Source organism: Puccinia triticina, chromosome 17A (genome assembly GCF_026914185.1).
Source record: "Puccinia triticina chromosome 17A, complete sequence".
NCBI classification, from domain to species: Eukaryota; Fungi; Basidiomycota; class Pucciniomycetes; order Pucciniales; family Pucciniaceae; genus Puccinia; species Puccinia triticina.
Window position 1 is genome coordinate 3,812,690 of NC_070574.1, and position 16,353 is coordinate 3,829,042.

At 44.8% G+C, this 16,353-nt stretch overlaps 4 protein-coding genes across 4 annotated transcripts; 1 reads left to right on the top strand and 3 right to left on the bottom strand.

The window, feature by feature from the left end:
- Nucleotides 1–1,231: 1,231 nt before the first annotated feature.
- On the bottom strand, nucleotides 1,232–2,412 carry PtA15_17A363 (uncharacterized protein; the record flags this gene model as incomplete). Its single annotated transcript, XM_053164472.1, has 3 exons — nucleotides 1,232–1,834; nucleotides 1,922–1,992; nucleotides 2,082–2,412. 3 exons carry the CDS (start codon nucleotides 2,410–2,412, stop codon nucleotides 1,232–1,234), a joined length of 1,005 nt encoding a protein of 334 aa, XP_053028436.1.
- A 226-nt stretch (nucleotides 2,413–2,638) lies between these two features.
- On the bottom strand, nucleotides 2,639–3,163 carry PtA15_17A364 (uncharacterized protein; the record flags this gene model as incomplete). The annotated part of the gene is made up of 1 exon (XM_053164473.1): nucleotides 2,639–3,163. The coding sequence occupies one exon, from the start codon at nucleotides 3,161–3,163 to the stop codon at nucleotides 2,639–2,641; it is 525 nt and encodes a 174-aa protein (XP_053028437.1).
- A 10,581-nt stretch (nucleotides 3,164–13,744) lies between these two features.
- Nucleotides 13,745–15,019, bottom strand: PtA15_17A365 (uncharacterized protein; the record flags this gene model as incomplete). Its single annotated transcript, XM_053164474.1, has 2 exons — nucleotides 13,745–14,918; nucleotides 15,006–15,019. The coding sequence occupies 2 exons, from the start codon at nucleotides 15,017–15,019 to the stop codon at nucleotides 13,745–13,747; spliced, it is 1,188 nt and encodes a 395-aa protein (XP_053028438.1).
- A 468-nt stretch (nucleotides 15,020–15,487) lies between these two features.
- On the top strand, nucleotides 15,488–16,297 carry PtA15_17A366 (uncharacterized protein; the record flags this gene model as incomplete). Its single annotated transcript, XM_053164475.1, has 1 exon — nucleotides 15,488–16,297. One exon carries the CDS (start codon nucleotides 15,488–15,490, stop codon nucleotides 16,295–16,297), a length of 810 nt encoding a protein of 269 aa, XP_053028439.1.
- Nucleotides 16,298–16,353: the final 56 nt, after the last annotated feature.

Genomic DNA, 16,353 nt, shown 5'->3' on the forward strand with positions numbered 1-16,353 from the left:
GCCAGCAGATCAGAAAGATGATGGAATTCCTTGTGGATCAGAGCAAGTCCCATGCCGCCCCATCATCCAAGTTTGAACTTGAACTTGGACTCTGGGGAGTGACATGTCACAGTACATGTCATCACATCCCTAACTACACACAACAGACAACTAGGAAATGAAACACAAACAAAGGAAAAGAGAGAACAACAAAACAGAGAGACAAACCCACATAGCTATATGTTAGGACCAAGAAATATGAAGAGGTGACAAGTCAGAAAAAAATAAATACAAGTCTCATCAAACTGAAGAATAAACTAATGATAATGAGAAAGAAGAGTATCATAAATGAAGCAAAATAAATCTTGAAGATCCTGAGTCTTGAGGTGAGCTTGAGAAATCTTGAATCTTGAAGAAAATCAATTGTGAATATCTTGAGGTCTTGAGGTCAAAGTCTTGAGAGGCTGGATAATTTTTCTCTTGAGGATTTTCTGATGAGTGATCTGAAATCTTGAAATCTTGATCTTGAGGCCCTGTACCAGTTTGACCACCACACCGTGAAACCCCACAAGAGGTGGGGAATTCACATGAGTGCATCAAAAATATTTTGAAAACTGTTTGAATTAGTTTTCAAAATGTTTTTTGCACCCGCGGTGTGGAAGAGGTCAATTGTGATGAGACTCATTGACCTTCACCAGCAAAATTGTATTGAAAAAATGCAATTTACAAGTGATGAGATGATCAACCCTCATGTTTGCCAAATTGCCTTAGTAATTAAAAACTCATCTGGGGAAACAATTGGTTTATGATTATCAATAATTTATGCGCAACTGTGAAAGACTGTGCGCGCACTACAGAAATTCAGAATCCATCGTCGCAATGCCCACACCCCAGTGCGTGCTTCTGATTTTGGGGCATTTGCTTCGTGTCCAGTGTTTTTCCAGAAGCGCGCACTGGAGTGTGGACTTTGTGAAGATAGTTGTGCCTGGGAGTGCGGGAAGTGTTTTTACGGTTGCTGGTTAACTGGATAACTGATGGGTTGCTGTTTGAGCTTCCAATGTAGTCTGATCTCATTGAGCTTTTCCCCGGTGGAAGTACATTGCGAAGTCAATTAGACAAAGCGCGCGGGGGGGGGGGGGGGGCGGCCAGTTGACGCACCAGTACCAAATTATTGATTTGGGGATGAGGAAAGAGGGATTTTGGGTGGCAAGAAGGAGAGAGAGAGCGCGAAGAGGATTTTGAGAGGATGGGTTTAATCCAATTCGCCTTCTTCCATATCAGTCAATGATGAATCTGGAGACGGCTCCGAGAGTTTGTCGTCAGTTTCTTTCGGGGGATCGATGGTATTGATCGGAGGTGGTGATTGCGAGACATGAGGCGGATGAGGATCCGAGGGAGGGGGTGGACTAGGCTGGTTCGGGATTGATGGAGGGAGAGGAGGAGGTGAGGCTGAAGGGGGCTGAGGGAGGGGCGGGAAGGGGGTGGATGAGGGTACGGATGAGGGGAGATCAAGCCTGGGGTTTTTGGAAGGACCAGATGAAGAGTCGGGGGATCTGGAGCGCTTGGTGGGCGACCTTTCGTTGGTCGGGCCTACCGGAGAAATCATCTGCTGGCTCTTCGGCGACGGACCAGCCGACTCGTTCGGCGTGCCTAGGTCCATGTTGTCGCTCATCATCGCCCGCGAAGGCGTAGACGAGATTGCGCGGCTCCGATCATCTTCCAGAGGTAGAGGCGTTCTTTGCCCATTCACCTTCTCTGGGCACTTTACACTGTCTGCTTGGCCAGTAAGAGAAGGGTGGTTTTCTTTAATCTCAACCGGTCCCGACAGGAATGATGGCCCTGGAAACCGCGCAAGCTTTTTTTAAAGGGCAGAAAGACATCATGCAAGTCGTGTGATTGGTTACCTTGAGACTTGAGGGCGGAGCTTCCAATTAGCACTTACTTTGCCTGCCCGGTCGCGAATGTAATCAGAAACAGAAAGAGTGTATTGGTCGATCATTGCGTTGGCGACTTCTGTTGAGAGAGATGAGCAAATACGTTATTCCGCCGGTTGATGGGATGTGATTCTTGAGAAGAGAAAAAAAATGAAATCAGAAGCTGACGGTGTATTTCATCAAGACTTTCAACTTGGAAAGCCTTCCACCAAGGTTCTTGGGTCGGCTCCTCTTCGGGGCCGTCTCGGGTGGGCATGTTGAGGAAGCTATTGAACTGAGTGGTGGGATTGTTTTCGAGGTTGCGTGGTTCTTGAGGATCCGCCTGTTGCTCCCAATCTGAGGCAGGAGATTCGGAGAGACGATGGGAGACGGCGAGGAGGAAGGCGGCGGCAGCGATGAGCTCGGGTCTGGCGACGAGACACAAGGGGGACATCAAGGAGTCATTGACGAAACCCCAGGCGGCCTGAGTGATCGACTTGGCCTTGGCCCGATCGGCCATTTCGACTGCAAGCGAGGGTGTCGGTGTCCGGGCACGCGCATGGGACTCGTGAATGGATTTGGCACAGTGGATGAGGGAGACGTAGGGATGGTCGATGGACAGATCGAAACAGAGACTGCGGAGGAGGATGTCTTCGTAGTAGAGTATTTCGTGCTTGAGCGCTTGAAACTCCTGCGGGGTTGGATAGTCGTCGGCGAGCTCATGTCAGCGTCGGAAGGCGACTCTGTTAGACAGGCTCACGACAATTCGTCTTGGAGGGGGAGAGCAAGGGATGGGGTATATGTATGCGGGATATGTTTGACGTTACGTTTGAAGAATCACTGATCGGGCCAGCCCGTTCGTTACCGTCCTCGTCGACGGACAGGTACTCGCGAATGACGTGCTCGAGCTTCCGGGGTACTTCCTCCACTTTGGTGGCCAGGAAGAGGGCGGTTGCGCTGATCATCTTGGGGGAATATTTCTGGAGTGGCTTCCTCATGTAGAAACGATGGACATAGGCGGCCGCGGTGGCGATGATCAGCTGGGGTAGCTGGAGGGCAATCGATATCCTGACGATCCAGTTGACCGCCCGAGCGCGTTGATGGACCTCTTCAGCCCATCGCATCCCCAGCTTCTTCGACGGCGTCTCGTACACCGTCTGGGGTGTCCATAGCCATTGGTCGTTTCCGATTGACGAGTCGCCGGCTGTTGAGCCTAGTTTCGAGGGATCCCTGCCCGTCGGCGATGGTATGCGGAGGATGTAGTCGGCCATTGTCGACGGTGGGTGGAAAAAACCCAACTGACTGCCTTAAATACTCCCAGTTGACCCCTCAGCACCGCCAGCCTCTCTCCAACACATCACAAACAAGTTCACTACTACTCCTTCTTATTTGACTCAGTCGAGGCGGATATGTTCTACCTTTCCTACAGAAAATACTTTTTTTTTCTTGCTCGCTCTTCCCCTTTGTAAAAAGAAAGAAAAATCTTCATCTTGTTGTATGCAACCCGTTGAAGTCTCATCTTTCACATGCATCTCTGCCCGTGAAGTACGAGAGCATCTTCTTGATTGTTGTACCATGAGGTTATGTAGTAATTCTACCCCATAGTGCCCCATTCTTGCAAACGCGCCACGCGTCGACGCGTCGCACACATATTGTTGCCCAAATAACACCGAGATGGGCTCATCTGATGAGCAATTAGGGGTGTTTGAAAAACTACTTTCTACATAAAATCATAATATCATCTAGATGTCCAAAATTTTGGTATAAAGAATCTTGCAATTCTCTCTTTCCAATCATCCCTAAAATCCCTTCACTTTCTCCTCTCTTCATTCCACCCCTTCTATCCTCCTCTATGGGCTAGTTTTCAGATCAAAGATATCAAACACTTATGTAGCAAGGGGGCAATCTCACTGGATGTGGTTTCAAGGTGGGTGCGGAGAAAAAGAAGAGTGTACCAATGAAGAATGATTTCTTGCACTGGGCTCACTATAAGTAGACTATGTACAAGCATCAATCTGTGGTTGAGAATAAAGTTGAATAAATTGATAATGAATATGAAACTTCTCTAACTCATTGTGACATGTCAAAAGGTACATTAATATCACCATCAGAGTGCGCACACAAGAGGATAAGCACTAAGATGGAAATCTGATAAACTATTCTAATCAGGGATCAAGGTCTACAAGATAGTAAGAAGTCATACATGACCATGATAAGAGACAGACCATAGTGAATGGGGGCCTGCCCCATTCTCAAGCTCCTCCTTTGCTCATCTCTTGTCTTTCATTGGCATTTAGAAGGTAGGAATTCAACAAAGAAAGTTGAGAGGTCTCTTCATTTCAGGATTCAAACACATCTCAAAAACTTGCTAAATCTTGTGATTTTGGGTAAAATGATGTTCAAAAATCAATTTTGAACACACTGATGGAACCCTATGTTACTGAACATGAAATTTCATAAGAATAAATAGTTTGAGGATTGACTGTCTAAAGAAACAGACAGATGGGATCTGTCCGTTGAAGTTTGTAGTGATTACTCCTAGAAGCTGCAAAAACTGCTGAATGGGTTTTTTCATCAATTGTTGATTATTGTCATGGAGGCAACAAATATGAATGGGTTTTTTCATCAATTGTTGATTATTATTATGGAGGCAACAAATCAAATAGGGGCCAGGACATTCCTGTCATGATCTGTGGGCCTCCCAGAAGTGATCTAGAGCCCAAAAAGCTAGATTTCCCTGCAAAAATCTAGACTTTTTGGGTCTAAACCAACATCTGCGGGGGTCCCAGATTGCACGGGAAGTCATCCAGTGATGGGCTAAAAAGCTAGATCTAGAGGGCAAGGTTAAACCTTACTTGCTGGTGAAAATTGACTGAGATCAAGTTTTGCCCAGCAAAACAAGGTTTAGTGCCTCCCGCCAAATTCAGCCAATTTAGCTACAGGAAGTCATCCACTGCCCTGGGATCACCATCTATTTATGTTCATCCATCAATGGACCCAAGGGCAAGAATTTGTATCACAAATATGTATATGTGGTTTGATACTAAACTAATGGAATAAATTGAGGGATGTAGGATTCACAAAGTAGTGACTGTTGTAATCTAACCTGGTTGGTTACAGTTATGCAACACTTGCCTGCCCAAATGGCAAGACCATATTTTGAGCTCAGAGAACAAGCTCTACAGCTTGTTCTCTGCTTGCATTGTGACCATCCATGTTTCAGTCATATCAGTAACAGCTGTGCAGACCAGCCAAGTTGCAATGAGCAAAATTCCATGCAAAGAAATCTGGCTACATTGGGGGACACCATATTACTGTAACAAATATTCTGGTGTCTCAAATGTTAGTTTGTATATTTTTTAAAAATTCTCCCAGGGGATAAGGGTTTGGGGTTGGGCAGGAGTAGTGGTTGAGGTGTTTTTGAGAGGTTTGACCAGTGTGGAACTACTCAAAGGTGAGAATAGAGCTTGGAAGGGAAATGGATATCAACACTGGTACTAATGTAAGCTATGCAAGGGTGCTGATGAGGCTGCCTTCCTGACTAATGCTGAGGGGATGAGAGTAACACTAAGAAAAAGAAGAAAAGGTGTGGCTGATTTCTACTTGATCTTAGGAGCTATTACTATGAGCTTGACTACTGACTACTGAGGGTGAGAGGTTTGGAGCAGTGATGAGAGAGGGGGAAGCAATGGCAATGGTTCAATAGCAATGGTTTCAGGAGCAACTGCAATAATGTCAATGAGAAATAGGTGATGAGTGATTTCTACTTTAATTTCTGTATATAATCTCTGCTGGCTAAATCTTCCATGAGGTACAAGTGAGGGGGGAAAGACAGTTCTTGTATGAAGGAAGGATGAGCACAGACAATGAGGAACTCTGGCTATGGGAATGAAGGTTGTACAAATAGGGAAAGGTTCTGGCTATGGGAAGAAAAGATTGTAAAAATGGGGAAAGTGATGTGAACATAGTAACAACTTTTAATGATGATCAATACTGAAAGAGGTAAGCACAGATCCAATGATATAATGTGTACAATAGGCATAGTACATAATGAGTAATGTATGTAAAGGGTTTAGGCCCCGTTTGGAGCCGATATAAACCAGGCGGTCAGTCTCTTGACCATTTCCACTCAGTGTCGCCGGTCACTCTCTTGACCATTTCCACTCACACACCACCGGTCACTGTCTTGGCCATTTCCACTTACACCGTCTAGCGCTGCCGGTCAGTCGCTTGACCATTTCCACTCACCCTCTAGTGCCGCTCCATTCCCCATTCTGATCCCTCTTTTTTCCAATCAACCTCTAGTGAATATTTCTGACTTCAACTCCTCCAATATGGAGGTTGAAGCTCCACAACCTCAATTCCCAAACCTGGCTAGGAAAGCAATTGATAAAATTATTACTGATTTGACTGAGGCTTGAGTGGAGTCAAAGAAGACAGTTAGACGTTTGCAATACATAAACACTCCTGGTGTAGATTATGCTTGTACAGGGTGGGAGAACAAGTTCGACACGTTCTGCAACAACACTTTACATCTCAAGTAAGTCCATGGAGACGTGCAACCTCTTAAAGCCAAAAAACCATCAATTTAATGTAAATGCTTTGTTCTTTGTATGTAAATAAAATAGACCTGGGCAGGTGCCCACAGGGGAATCAATCATTTGCTTTTTTGCCACGGCCCCGGATTTCATCGAGAATTGTTGGAGGAATGAGAAGTCAACCGCTGTGACTTTCCATCACTTTGAGCAGGGCTTGAAACACATCCTGAATGCCCTGCAGTTCAGGCATTCAGAATTCAAACTCACTGGTCACTTCAGAAAACGTATATGTCAGTGTGCAATGTCTCCATCATCTTAAATACATGCATGGCTCCTCCTGAGAAATTTTTCTACATTTATTCATGTAAATAGATTCATTATTCAATCAGTTGGCCAACAAAGGAAAACTGTCTAGAGATCCCACATGCAACAAACAACGGATTGGAATCCATGCAATGTTGAGTTTAAATGAGGGACTCTTTCAAGAAGCGCTTGTAGACAACCTGTCGTGGGATGTTACGATTCAACGGCTTGCTACACTGGGGTTCCAAACTGGATTTGCGTGTTGTGCTGGCGACATATATCCAATTAACGCGCGACGAGCTCCTTGGTGAGGGTCTAGTTGGAAATTTCACCCTCAAACACTGCAAGAGTGAAAAGAAAAATTCATACCACAATGAGAATATAAAGGTCTCTAGCACCACGGTGGAGAACAGCCTCCTCTGTCCTCTCCGACTCATCATCTCTCTGGCCATTTGAACCAATTGAGTTGCAGCCAAAACCGCCACAGATTTGTTCAACAAGATTCGTAATTCTTGCAGCAGTCGTGTTATTTGGAGCCACCCAGAAGAACCTGTCTTCTGTCAGATTGAGAAGAAAAATACTGGAATAATCCTTGGTACCGTGGCACCAGCTTCGCAGATTGAAGACACACTGCACAAAGCTGCAAATCTGGTAGGCTTTCTCTGCTTGCCAGTTACACATGACAACTGGTGTGGATGTGCAAGATAAATTTCAATGTTGAAAGGGATTGAAGTACCTGACCTTCAACTTGCGGGACAGGCCCTCTTCCACAAGGCCAAATCAACAATGCTTGGCACTACCAAGGAATATGTTGGCTGTCCTGAACTCGACTACCCGGACCTGACACCTTGTAAATTGGGTTGGGTTTGGGCAGCGTATCTGCACTTTTGTCCCGACCCAACCCGACCCGGGGTTCACGTTGGGTCGGGTTTGGGCACCATTTTCCGACCCAAACCCAACCCGTTTACACCCCTAACCCAAACTGCCAAAAGGCAGCCAAAACTGCCAAAAGGAGCAGCCAAGGGCAGTTTTGGTCCCGTGGCATAGGAGGACTTCCCATGGGCTCAAATGCTTGAACTGGCTTGTGAAAATTGATAAGCAAGGTTTAGTGGATAAATCAAGCCATTTACATATGTACATAGGCGACGGGAAGCCCTGCATTTGGCAGCTCCACTGGAACTTGAAAGCCAAAAATACCTTTTGGGCCATTGAGGTTTGTTCCAGCTACCACAGCAGCCCACTGTAGTCTTAGATGCTCTAGCAATCTATGTTGCACATGTTGCATTGGAATTGTTTGTTGCCTGCTGGTGTTGCAGTCCATATCACCACAAGCAAAAGCCGTACAACTGCAACCAGGTGACATTCAAGAACTCCAGGGAAGCCTGTGGTGTTACACCGTGTAATTACAATTGTTGGGACACTATATTCAAAGGAATTTCACTTCTACTCAAAGTATAATACAATTAGTATAGTGAAAGAATAAGGAAGTTATCTAATGTCCAACTTGTTTGGCTATTGGTATCAGCTGATATGATGAACAAAAAGATTTCAAGCCAAGGTTAACCAGTTTCCTGCCAGGAGCGCAGAGGTTACGCCAAAAAGAATAGAAGCTCAGCTTCCTATTACCTAAGGATCAGTAAGATATTGATGATACTCTCTGTCAGCTAAATCAAACAATCTTAGTGACGCAACAGCTAGATCCTCTAAGCAAAGAGAGTCCCTTCTTACCAAAGCAGAGAAAATTCTGTACACATCCACAGTCCTTCTTAGGGATCATATCCCCACCAATTCTAGTCAATCACCCTGGTTACTAGGATGCAATAGCCTTATGCCATGGGGTGTGGAGTAACTACACCAGCAGGTCAAAAAATTTGATTGGTGTTTGTTTTTCCAAAAACTCCTTGATTGGATAACATTGGACAAACCAAGCCACCTCGCCTCCGTGGAACGCTGCCACAGCTTGAGGGCCTTGTTTGAGACAGGTTGGAAAAACATGTCCCCAGAGTTTTCTGTCCGCTTTGTCAAATTTGGATGAGTGGGTCCAAATTTTGGTGGATTTGTTGTCAATTGTGACACTCCCAGTAAATTTGGCCTGGTCTAATGGCTAAACAGCTTGGCACCAATGGTGCTTGGAAGAAGTTTGTTTGTTTTAATCCATCCATTTTTTTATTTTTTTTTTGCTTGGGTGCCCCAAAACAGACTGTACCACTTTGTTGTTGGAGTTACAACATGATTTGCTGATTGTTAGAAACTAATTGGACAAGCCAATGCATAGATTGTTACTGTTTGAGGACAACATGAAAACAAGATCCCAATGTTTGCCACCCAGCCAAATGAAAGAATTCACAGGACTAAGATAATTGATATTTCTTGTTAGTCTTTTAGTCATTATAATTATTCAGTTAAAAGGAAATTTCAAAGATGTAACAATGAAATATATTTTAACTAAGAGCAGAAACACATCCACTCTCTGCTGATGAAATGAAGATTGAAATCTAAATGTAAGAAATAAAAGAAACCACAGTTGGTTCTTTGGATCAAGATGATCTGTTTGAATGAGATAATTTGAGTGTAAGTCTTTGCTCTCATCTCTCTGCTATAAATGATAGACTTTCTCACTTGGATAAGGCCTTTGCCTTTTTATATCCTGTTTTGCTTAGCAACAGAAAAATGGCAAAGAGGTATTGCAACATTATCTACAGCAGTTTAGCATTGCTTGTGCTTCCTTTTGTTTCACTTTGCCTGTTCTGAACACAAACACTCTTACCAGTATTCCCAACTCTTTGAGTGCACTCGGTGTGTTTGGTCTGCTCTTCTTTGACTGTGTCTAGAATTTATTTGGATAGCACATTAGCAAATATCTGGTCATCTATCCTTGAGTTTTAATTAAACCACTTACCTTCGGCCCTAGTAGTAATTCTCTTGGATAGAGATAAAGAGCCAGGATTTTTCTTGAGCCTAATCTTGCTGCTCACATGGATTGGACCTTTTTGCATGAAAAGATGATTTCAGTTTTACAATACCATTGCACTGATTCTGACTGCAGAAAATGGTTTGCTTTGCTTACCAGATTCTGCAGCTGATTGAAATCCTGGCATGTTTCTCAATTTATGAGAAAGATACTGTTCACCTAGGCGTGATTCTCACACCAAACAAATTTGGTGGAAAGAAATTGTGAACAAATTTTAGGACAACACTTGAGTGACCAGGTGGTGTACCTTAATTTTGGAATAACTGAATTATTTTATTCCTTGTTAGATTGTAGTTACAAATTATCTACAGAGGAAACCAGAATTGAGAGTATAAAGGATAAGTACCTCAAGGAAGGGCAAGGGATGCCTAAGGGCTGGAGTGGGAGGTAGCTGATGGGATAAGGATTTGCGCTTGTGCTGTTGGAGTTTGTCTTCTTTTAGTTGGGAATAACCAAGTTATCTTAAGACTTTTGTTTTCTCCTGTCGGAACAATTCTGCTAATTCTTGAGCTGTGATGCAAACAATGTATGTCTTTGTCAGATCGGCTGGCTTTTCTTGGCTGTCTTTTAATTTTTGGGACCATGAGCTTCTCTGAAACTTACAGTTATCTGAGGTTTCTGCAATTCTGCTGAGCAGCTTGTCTCTGGTCTTGGAACCAATTTGCGCCACAAGGTTTGGTGTTCTGGGGTCTGTTTTTATGGTCTGTTCTATGGAGAGGAAGATAGAGTCTGGAGTCTGGGGTTCTGGGGTTCTGGATCCAAGATGGTAGATTGCAGGATGAGGAAGAGGCTTGGATCTCCAGCCTCTCAAACCTTGAGTATGGTCCGTGACATGTACGTGTAGTCTATGTACATGTGAGTCTGGGCTGCGGAGCCCGCGCTATGGCTCATAACAGAGTTCTTTCCCATCAAGTCTCCCCTTTCCCCTTTCTTTTTAGTTGTACTTACAGAGAGAATCCTGGACCATTATTTTCTCTTCCAAATTGTCAGCATATTTGACTGGGCTCAAGTCATCCTTGTTTAACTTGGATGCACTCAACCAATTTAAAATGGGTTGATCTCAACCAATGAAAATGAACCCAAGGGGGTACCTTTGATTTACATTTCATCAGTTGAGATCAACCAAGTTTAACTTGGTTAAGTGCATCCCAGTTTAACTGGGATAATGTCAGTCTCAGACCAGGCAATTTTTCTGGCAGTGCCAATGTGGTGTTCACACCGGAAGTCAGGATCATGGGTGCTTCATTATGTCAGAGGGCACAGCAATATATTCAAGGTTAACTTCTGCCTTGTGATTTAGGTGGGGGTTGGTCTGCAAGCAACACTGGAACCATTATGCTAGATGTATTTTTAGTGCCATGTAGCATATTTATATCACCATTAAATTTTCATGTATTGGTGGTAAAATAGGGTAGTTCACAATTGTAATTTACAAAACTTTGGGGCACATTTTGAGGTGTTTATGAACATTTTTTAAAAAATTGATAAATTGCACTGGTTGATCAGTATATTAACCTGCTGCTGTCCATTTTCCCAAAATTTTAAAATTTTGTTCAGAAAGGCCTTAAATTTGGCTCCAAAGTTTAGTAAAATTCAATTGTGAACCCCCCTAATGAGTATTGAGTAAATAAAGTACACCAAGCCAATAAAAAAATAAAACACAAATTAATTATTATACTGTAGTTTAGCGCATAGAACTGTTAGTGCCCATTAGTGTGGCCTATGGCAACATACCCACTAATGGCATTGTGCCAGGAACTACACATCACAAACTAGCTGCAGGTAGCACCTGCTACTGCTAGTCTAGAAAGAGTGAAAACAGTATGGTTTATAGCTAGACAATAGGTTTCAACAAAAAGAGACTGTAGACAAGATTATGACTATCACAACTTATGCAAAACACACGAGCAATGGCTATGAGCATAAACTACCGTCCAACATCACAAAATACAGCTCATAGTCATAAATCTTTCAGATGAAACATGATTATCACAAAACCAATGATAAGCGTGGCTGTGGCAATGACCGGGCCGGGTGAAGTGAAGCAAGAGGGGCAGTGAAAATTTAAGCGGGGCGCTGGATCACGAAAATATTCGCGGGTCGAGTAGTGAAGAACTTCAAATTCGTGAACTCGATCTGCCAAATATGACCGTTCCGAAGGAAAAAGCTGGTGCCTACATGTCGGACAGGTGTCTCCGTGTAATGCTCGCCACGGTCCAATACACCTGAGATGGAAAGTGTGTCCACATGTTGGCCAAGATGATATTTCGTTCTTTGGATCATTTCTTTCATCATTGTTTGGATCATTTCTCGGATCATCGCTCGAGTCACAGCTCGGTACATCGGTTGGACCATTGTTCGGATTAATTTTCGGGTTTTCTTTCTGATCATCGACCAGCGCCTCAAGGCAAATCGCACATTCTGCTGAATATTCTTTTCCCTCAATCGGTATTTCTATCTGTTGATTCTCGATTATAATAGTCTGCGAATGAGGCGGGGAACCGCTAGAATGAACTTTCTCATTGAGCATGTCTTTACGAGGATAAGAATCCATTCCTGAGACCGAGTTCACGCTCGAGGTTGCTTCACCGTGTCCTCTTTCCCCTGGTCTATCATTAGTTACTATTTTCTCCAACCTGACCTGTTCCGGCTGTAAAAACCACATATGAATGATGGTTAGGTTTTGAAAAATCACTCAGAAATTGAGCCTGCTTTGGCAGATGAGAAATGAGAAACGTTTTCAACTTGACAAACTTGATGATTCGAGTGTAACGCCGAGTCTCCAGCTCCACCAGATTGGGATGTGTCCTTTGAAGTTGATGCAAGACAGGTGGGAATACAAGCTGATTCATCGCCGTTGCTTGTCCGATGGTGTCTTGGGGCCGATGTCAACTCATGCATCACAGTCATCCGATCCTTTCCTCCTAACTCTAGCGGAGTCGCTGGCTTCTCATTCAAGACCACCACCGCAACAAGGGCGTGCCGGTCCACGATCTACTGATGATCAAGAACACAGAGATTACTTGGTGAGCTTCATTCGTACTCTCCCGGAGCTTCGATCGTCTCGTAGGAAGGTATAACAACCTACACATGTCACGAATACTAGAAGAATCAAAAACTTGGTAAAGGTTGGGAAAAGGTTGGTCATCGGAATGCAATATTGATTGTTCAATTGTCGGATTGTCATCCTCGAGGCGGATGAGAAGGGAGAGAGAGGATGACGGCTTCCGCTGGATGATTCTTCTTCCCTTTGGAGTGCTTCCAAATATGTACACATAATTCAAATAGTTTCAGGCACCAAAGGGCACCAATTATTATTATTTTTGAAACTGTTTCCAAACTTTTTTGAGTTCAGAATCTCTCAAGCTCGTGTTGCAGAAACAAGCTAACTTAGCTAATTCCCTCGGCGTCCCCCCTCCAATAGAGGGACTTGGTTAAATTAGACAAACAAGCCCAAATAAGTTTCAAAACAGCCTAAAAAAAGTAACGACAAACCCGCTATGTACGCGGGAAAACTGGTTTGGGAAAACTGGTTTTTATGGCAAGATTAGCGGGGCAGTGGAGGACTTCCCGTTCATTTAGAGAGCTCTAGATGGCTCTCTAAATCCTAAATTAACACAGCTATCAGATGCAGACCCATGACCGGTGCACATGAAAATGATGAATCCCAGGGTCAGGAAAACATTTTCCTTTTGACCAAAAATCAACAACTATTAGTTGGTGTAAATTGAAATCTGTGGGGGCTACAGACCTGCCCGGAAGTCCTCCTTTTCCCCCATACCCTAACCTTTCCGTCATTGGGCCTACCAACTTGCAGTTTACATCTTTTGATTCTACTGCTTCTGTAGAGACCAAAAATGTACAGTACACATCCCTAAGGTCATGTTTAACCGAATATCTTAGCGGTCCAAGTTGAAAAGGCATTTTACGGGCGCGGGGTAAGAGAAAGAAGGGTTAGGACATTGTAAAGACAATATTAATACGTTGAATTGGATGTGCGCAAGTGGAAAAACAGAAAGAGACAAAGTGTATGGATTCTTTTATTTTTTGGTCACTTTGGACTGCTCTAGTTCGACGATCGCCCCCATCTCTTCTTGTTCTTGCGCCCCATCCTCCATCTCGATTTCGTCATCACTCGCGCCATCATCGGTATCTTTCTGTTGGTCGGATTTCTTTTTGCCCTGTCTATCTTTCTTAAGACCTTTCATCTTCCTGCTTTGAAGCTTGTCGAGTTCTTGCTGACCAACATGGATTTTACCGACTTTGTCGCCCATTTCATCGATGTCTACATTCTTATTTCCCTGTGCCTTCTTGTTTTCGCCCGCCGGTTTCTTCGGTAGATGCCGTTGTAGGGCTAGTTTGAGTAAGTCCTCAGATGGCGCTTGGGCTCGTCGAAGCCTGAAATCAAACGATGGACCATGGGGCAGGAGCTCGACCCGGGGTTCACGCTGACCGGATTTGAGAAGCTGGACGAGGTAAGTTCTGAAGTGGACTAGCGGGAGCCCTTCAACATTGTCGGTTAGATTAGGCTGAGATGAGTCGACGAGTGAAACTGGTTTGGGAGTCTTGCGTTTGGCTGTTTCGTTGAGAGTTTCAGTTGAAGTGGGAAGTGTGGATGGGGCGACGTTCAGAAGTGAGGTTGTGGTTCCCGGTTGGTCTAATTCGCCCACGCTTACAGAAATCACATACTGTAGACCGTGGACAAGATCGATTGAATGGATCTCTTGACCCCTGAAGAAATCTAGCAACATTGATTTGAATTGTTTGTATCTTTCATTTGAATCCCAGAGGGTACCGACAAAATGAAACAGCGGGATCAGGCCGGGTGATGTTTTCGGTCCTTTGATATCAGCCAAGGACACTGCGCCTTCGATTCCGACTTCGACCATATCCAGAACTTCGTGGTCGAACATCCTAACGAACGTCAAGTTATCCGGGCGTTTCTTGCTATCACTGCCTATTAGAAATAAGCTCGCATCGTTTTTGACCGACCAGAACTGTAGGCTACTCGGATCCTCAAAGGGGTGAATGAGATTGCGCTTGGCGAATTGGATCGAATGTGCTGATGATCTCAGCTGATGCAGTTCGCTGAGGGCGATCCTAACCCTTTCGGATGTTTGGGTTGATTTGACGAATATTGATATTTTCGCATCTTCGACTAGCTTCGGTTCTCGAGCCTGAAGTGCTCTTTTGGAGCGCGCGTTCTTCGGTTTTCTGGTAAAGAGGACTCATTATTATTCAGTTCATCCCGTTTTCACTCGAGCTGATGCTGCTGTATTATTGCGGAGCGGGAAAGCTTACACAATCCGTTGCATCTCGGGAGTATTATCGTATGTGCAAAGTCGAAGGTTGATGTGAGTGCTTAGGGGTTGAGCGCGGCTGGAGGGTTCTTGCAGGGTTGAGTCAGGTGACTTGTGGGTCTTGGCTGACACGAATTACATATGCATAGAGTACATTATGCATGGATGCGACTCCAAATGTCACGACTGGCAGCTAGCATCAGAGCCAGATTTCACAGGCGAGCACCCCGAAGACCCGTGTTATGTAAGCACGGGCTTACACTGAACAGGCCCGATGTCAACCACACTCGTGGCACAGGTCGACTGTCGTCATGCCTCAGAGTCAGCCAGAACTCCAGGAGGGGCCTGCACGTCGCAACCGGGTCGAACCACCACGACTTGGCACGAGCCTACCCAACGCATACAGCCCCATCGGAACAAGCACACCTTCATCTGATTTCCGCCACTACAAATAATCGCACAGTTCCAACACGAAAACAAAAAATGCCCACAGACCTTAGGAAACGGAAACCCGAATCAAGCGCCCTGCCGAGTACGGTCTTGAATCCTAGGCCCAAGCCAAACGAAGTTGGACATGCGGCGTCGAACCGGCAGAAACCAACGATAGCACCGACGGTCTTCATGCTGCTCATCGTCGGATTGATGTTCGCGCTATTCCCGATATTCTATTACACTCAAGTGATGATCCCCGATCCCGAATCGAAAACAATCCTCTCTAACTTCAGGAATAAAGGCAACACCATCCTCAACGCTCTTGGACATACTTCTTCTGCCGGCGACGGTCGTATCCCTTTCAACGCTGAACACAAATCCCAGCCTCCAATCCAACCGGCTGCCCAAACAAATCATAACGTTGGAATGGCTGCACCTGCCGAAAAAGCGGGTCACTCAACCGAGACAGGAACGATGTCCGCAATCCCAGATTCTACAACGACGACGACTACGACCACCCAGAGAGAGACAAAAGGAGATAAGAAAACGCTGAGCCCAGAGGAACAGAAGAAGCTAGATGAAGAGCTTGGATTATTTTGGGAAGCCTCTAGCCGATACCGACGGGAAGCGCAGAAACAGAAAGCGGGGCAATACTCCTTACAAGGCGATGGAACGTCGGCATCCAAAGAAGAAGAAGCACCCTTGCTCGATCTGCTACCCGACGCCGATCCGGATGCCAAAGAAGGCCTCACCCCCGAGTTCTGGGACGCTATCAAGGACCAGTTTAGTGCTGATGACTTGACTGTGGTTCTGAACGATATGCGTCGTACGGAACAAGCCGCTCAAGCTAAAACCCATTGAAATCTTCCTCAGTTTCCTCCTTCTCTTCCCCTTTTCTTCGTTTTATTGCTATCCGT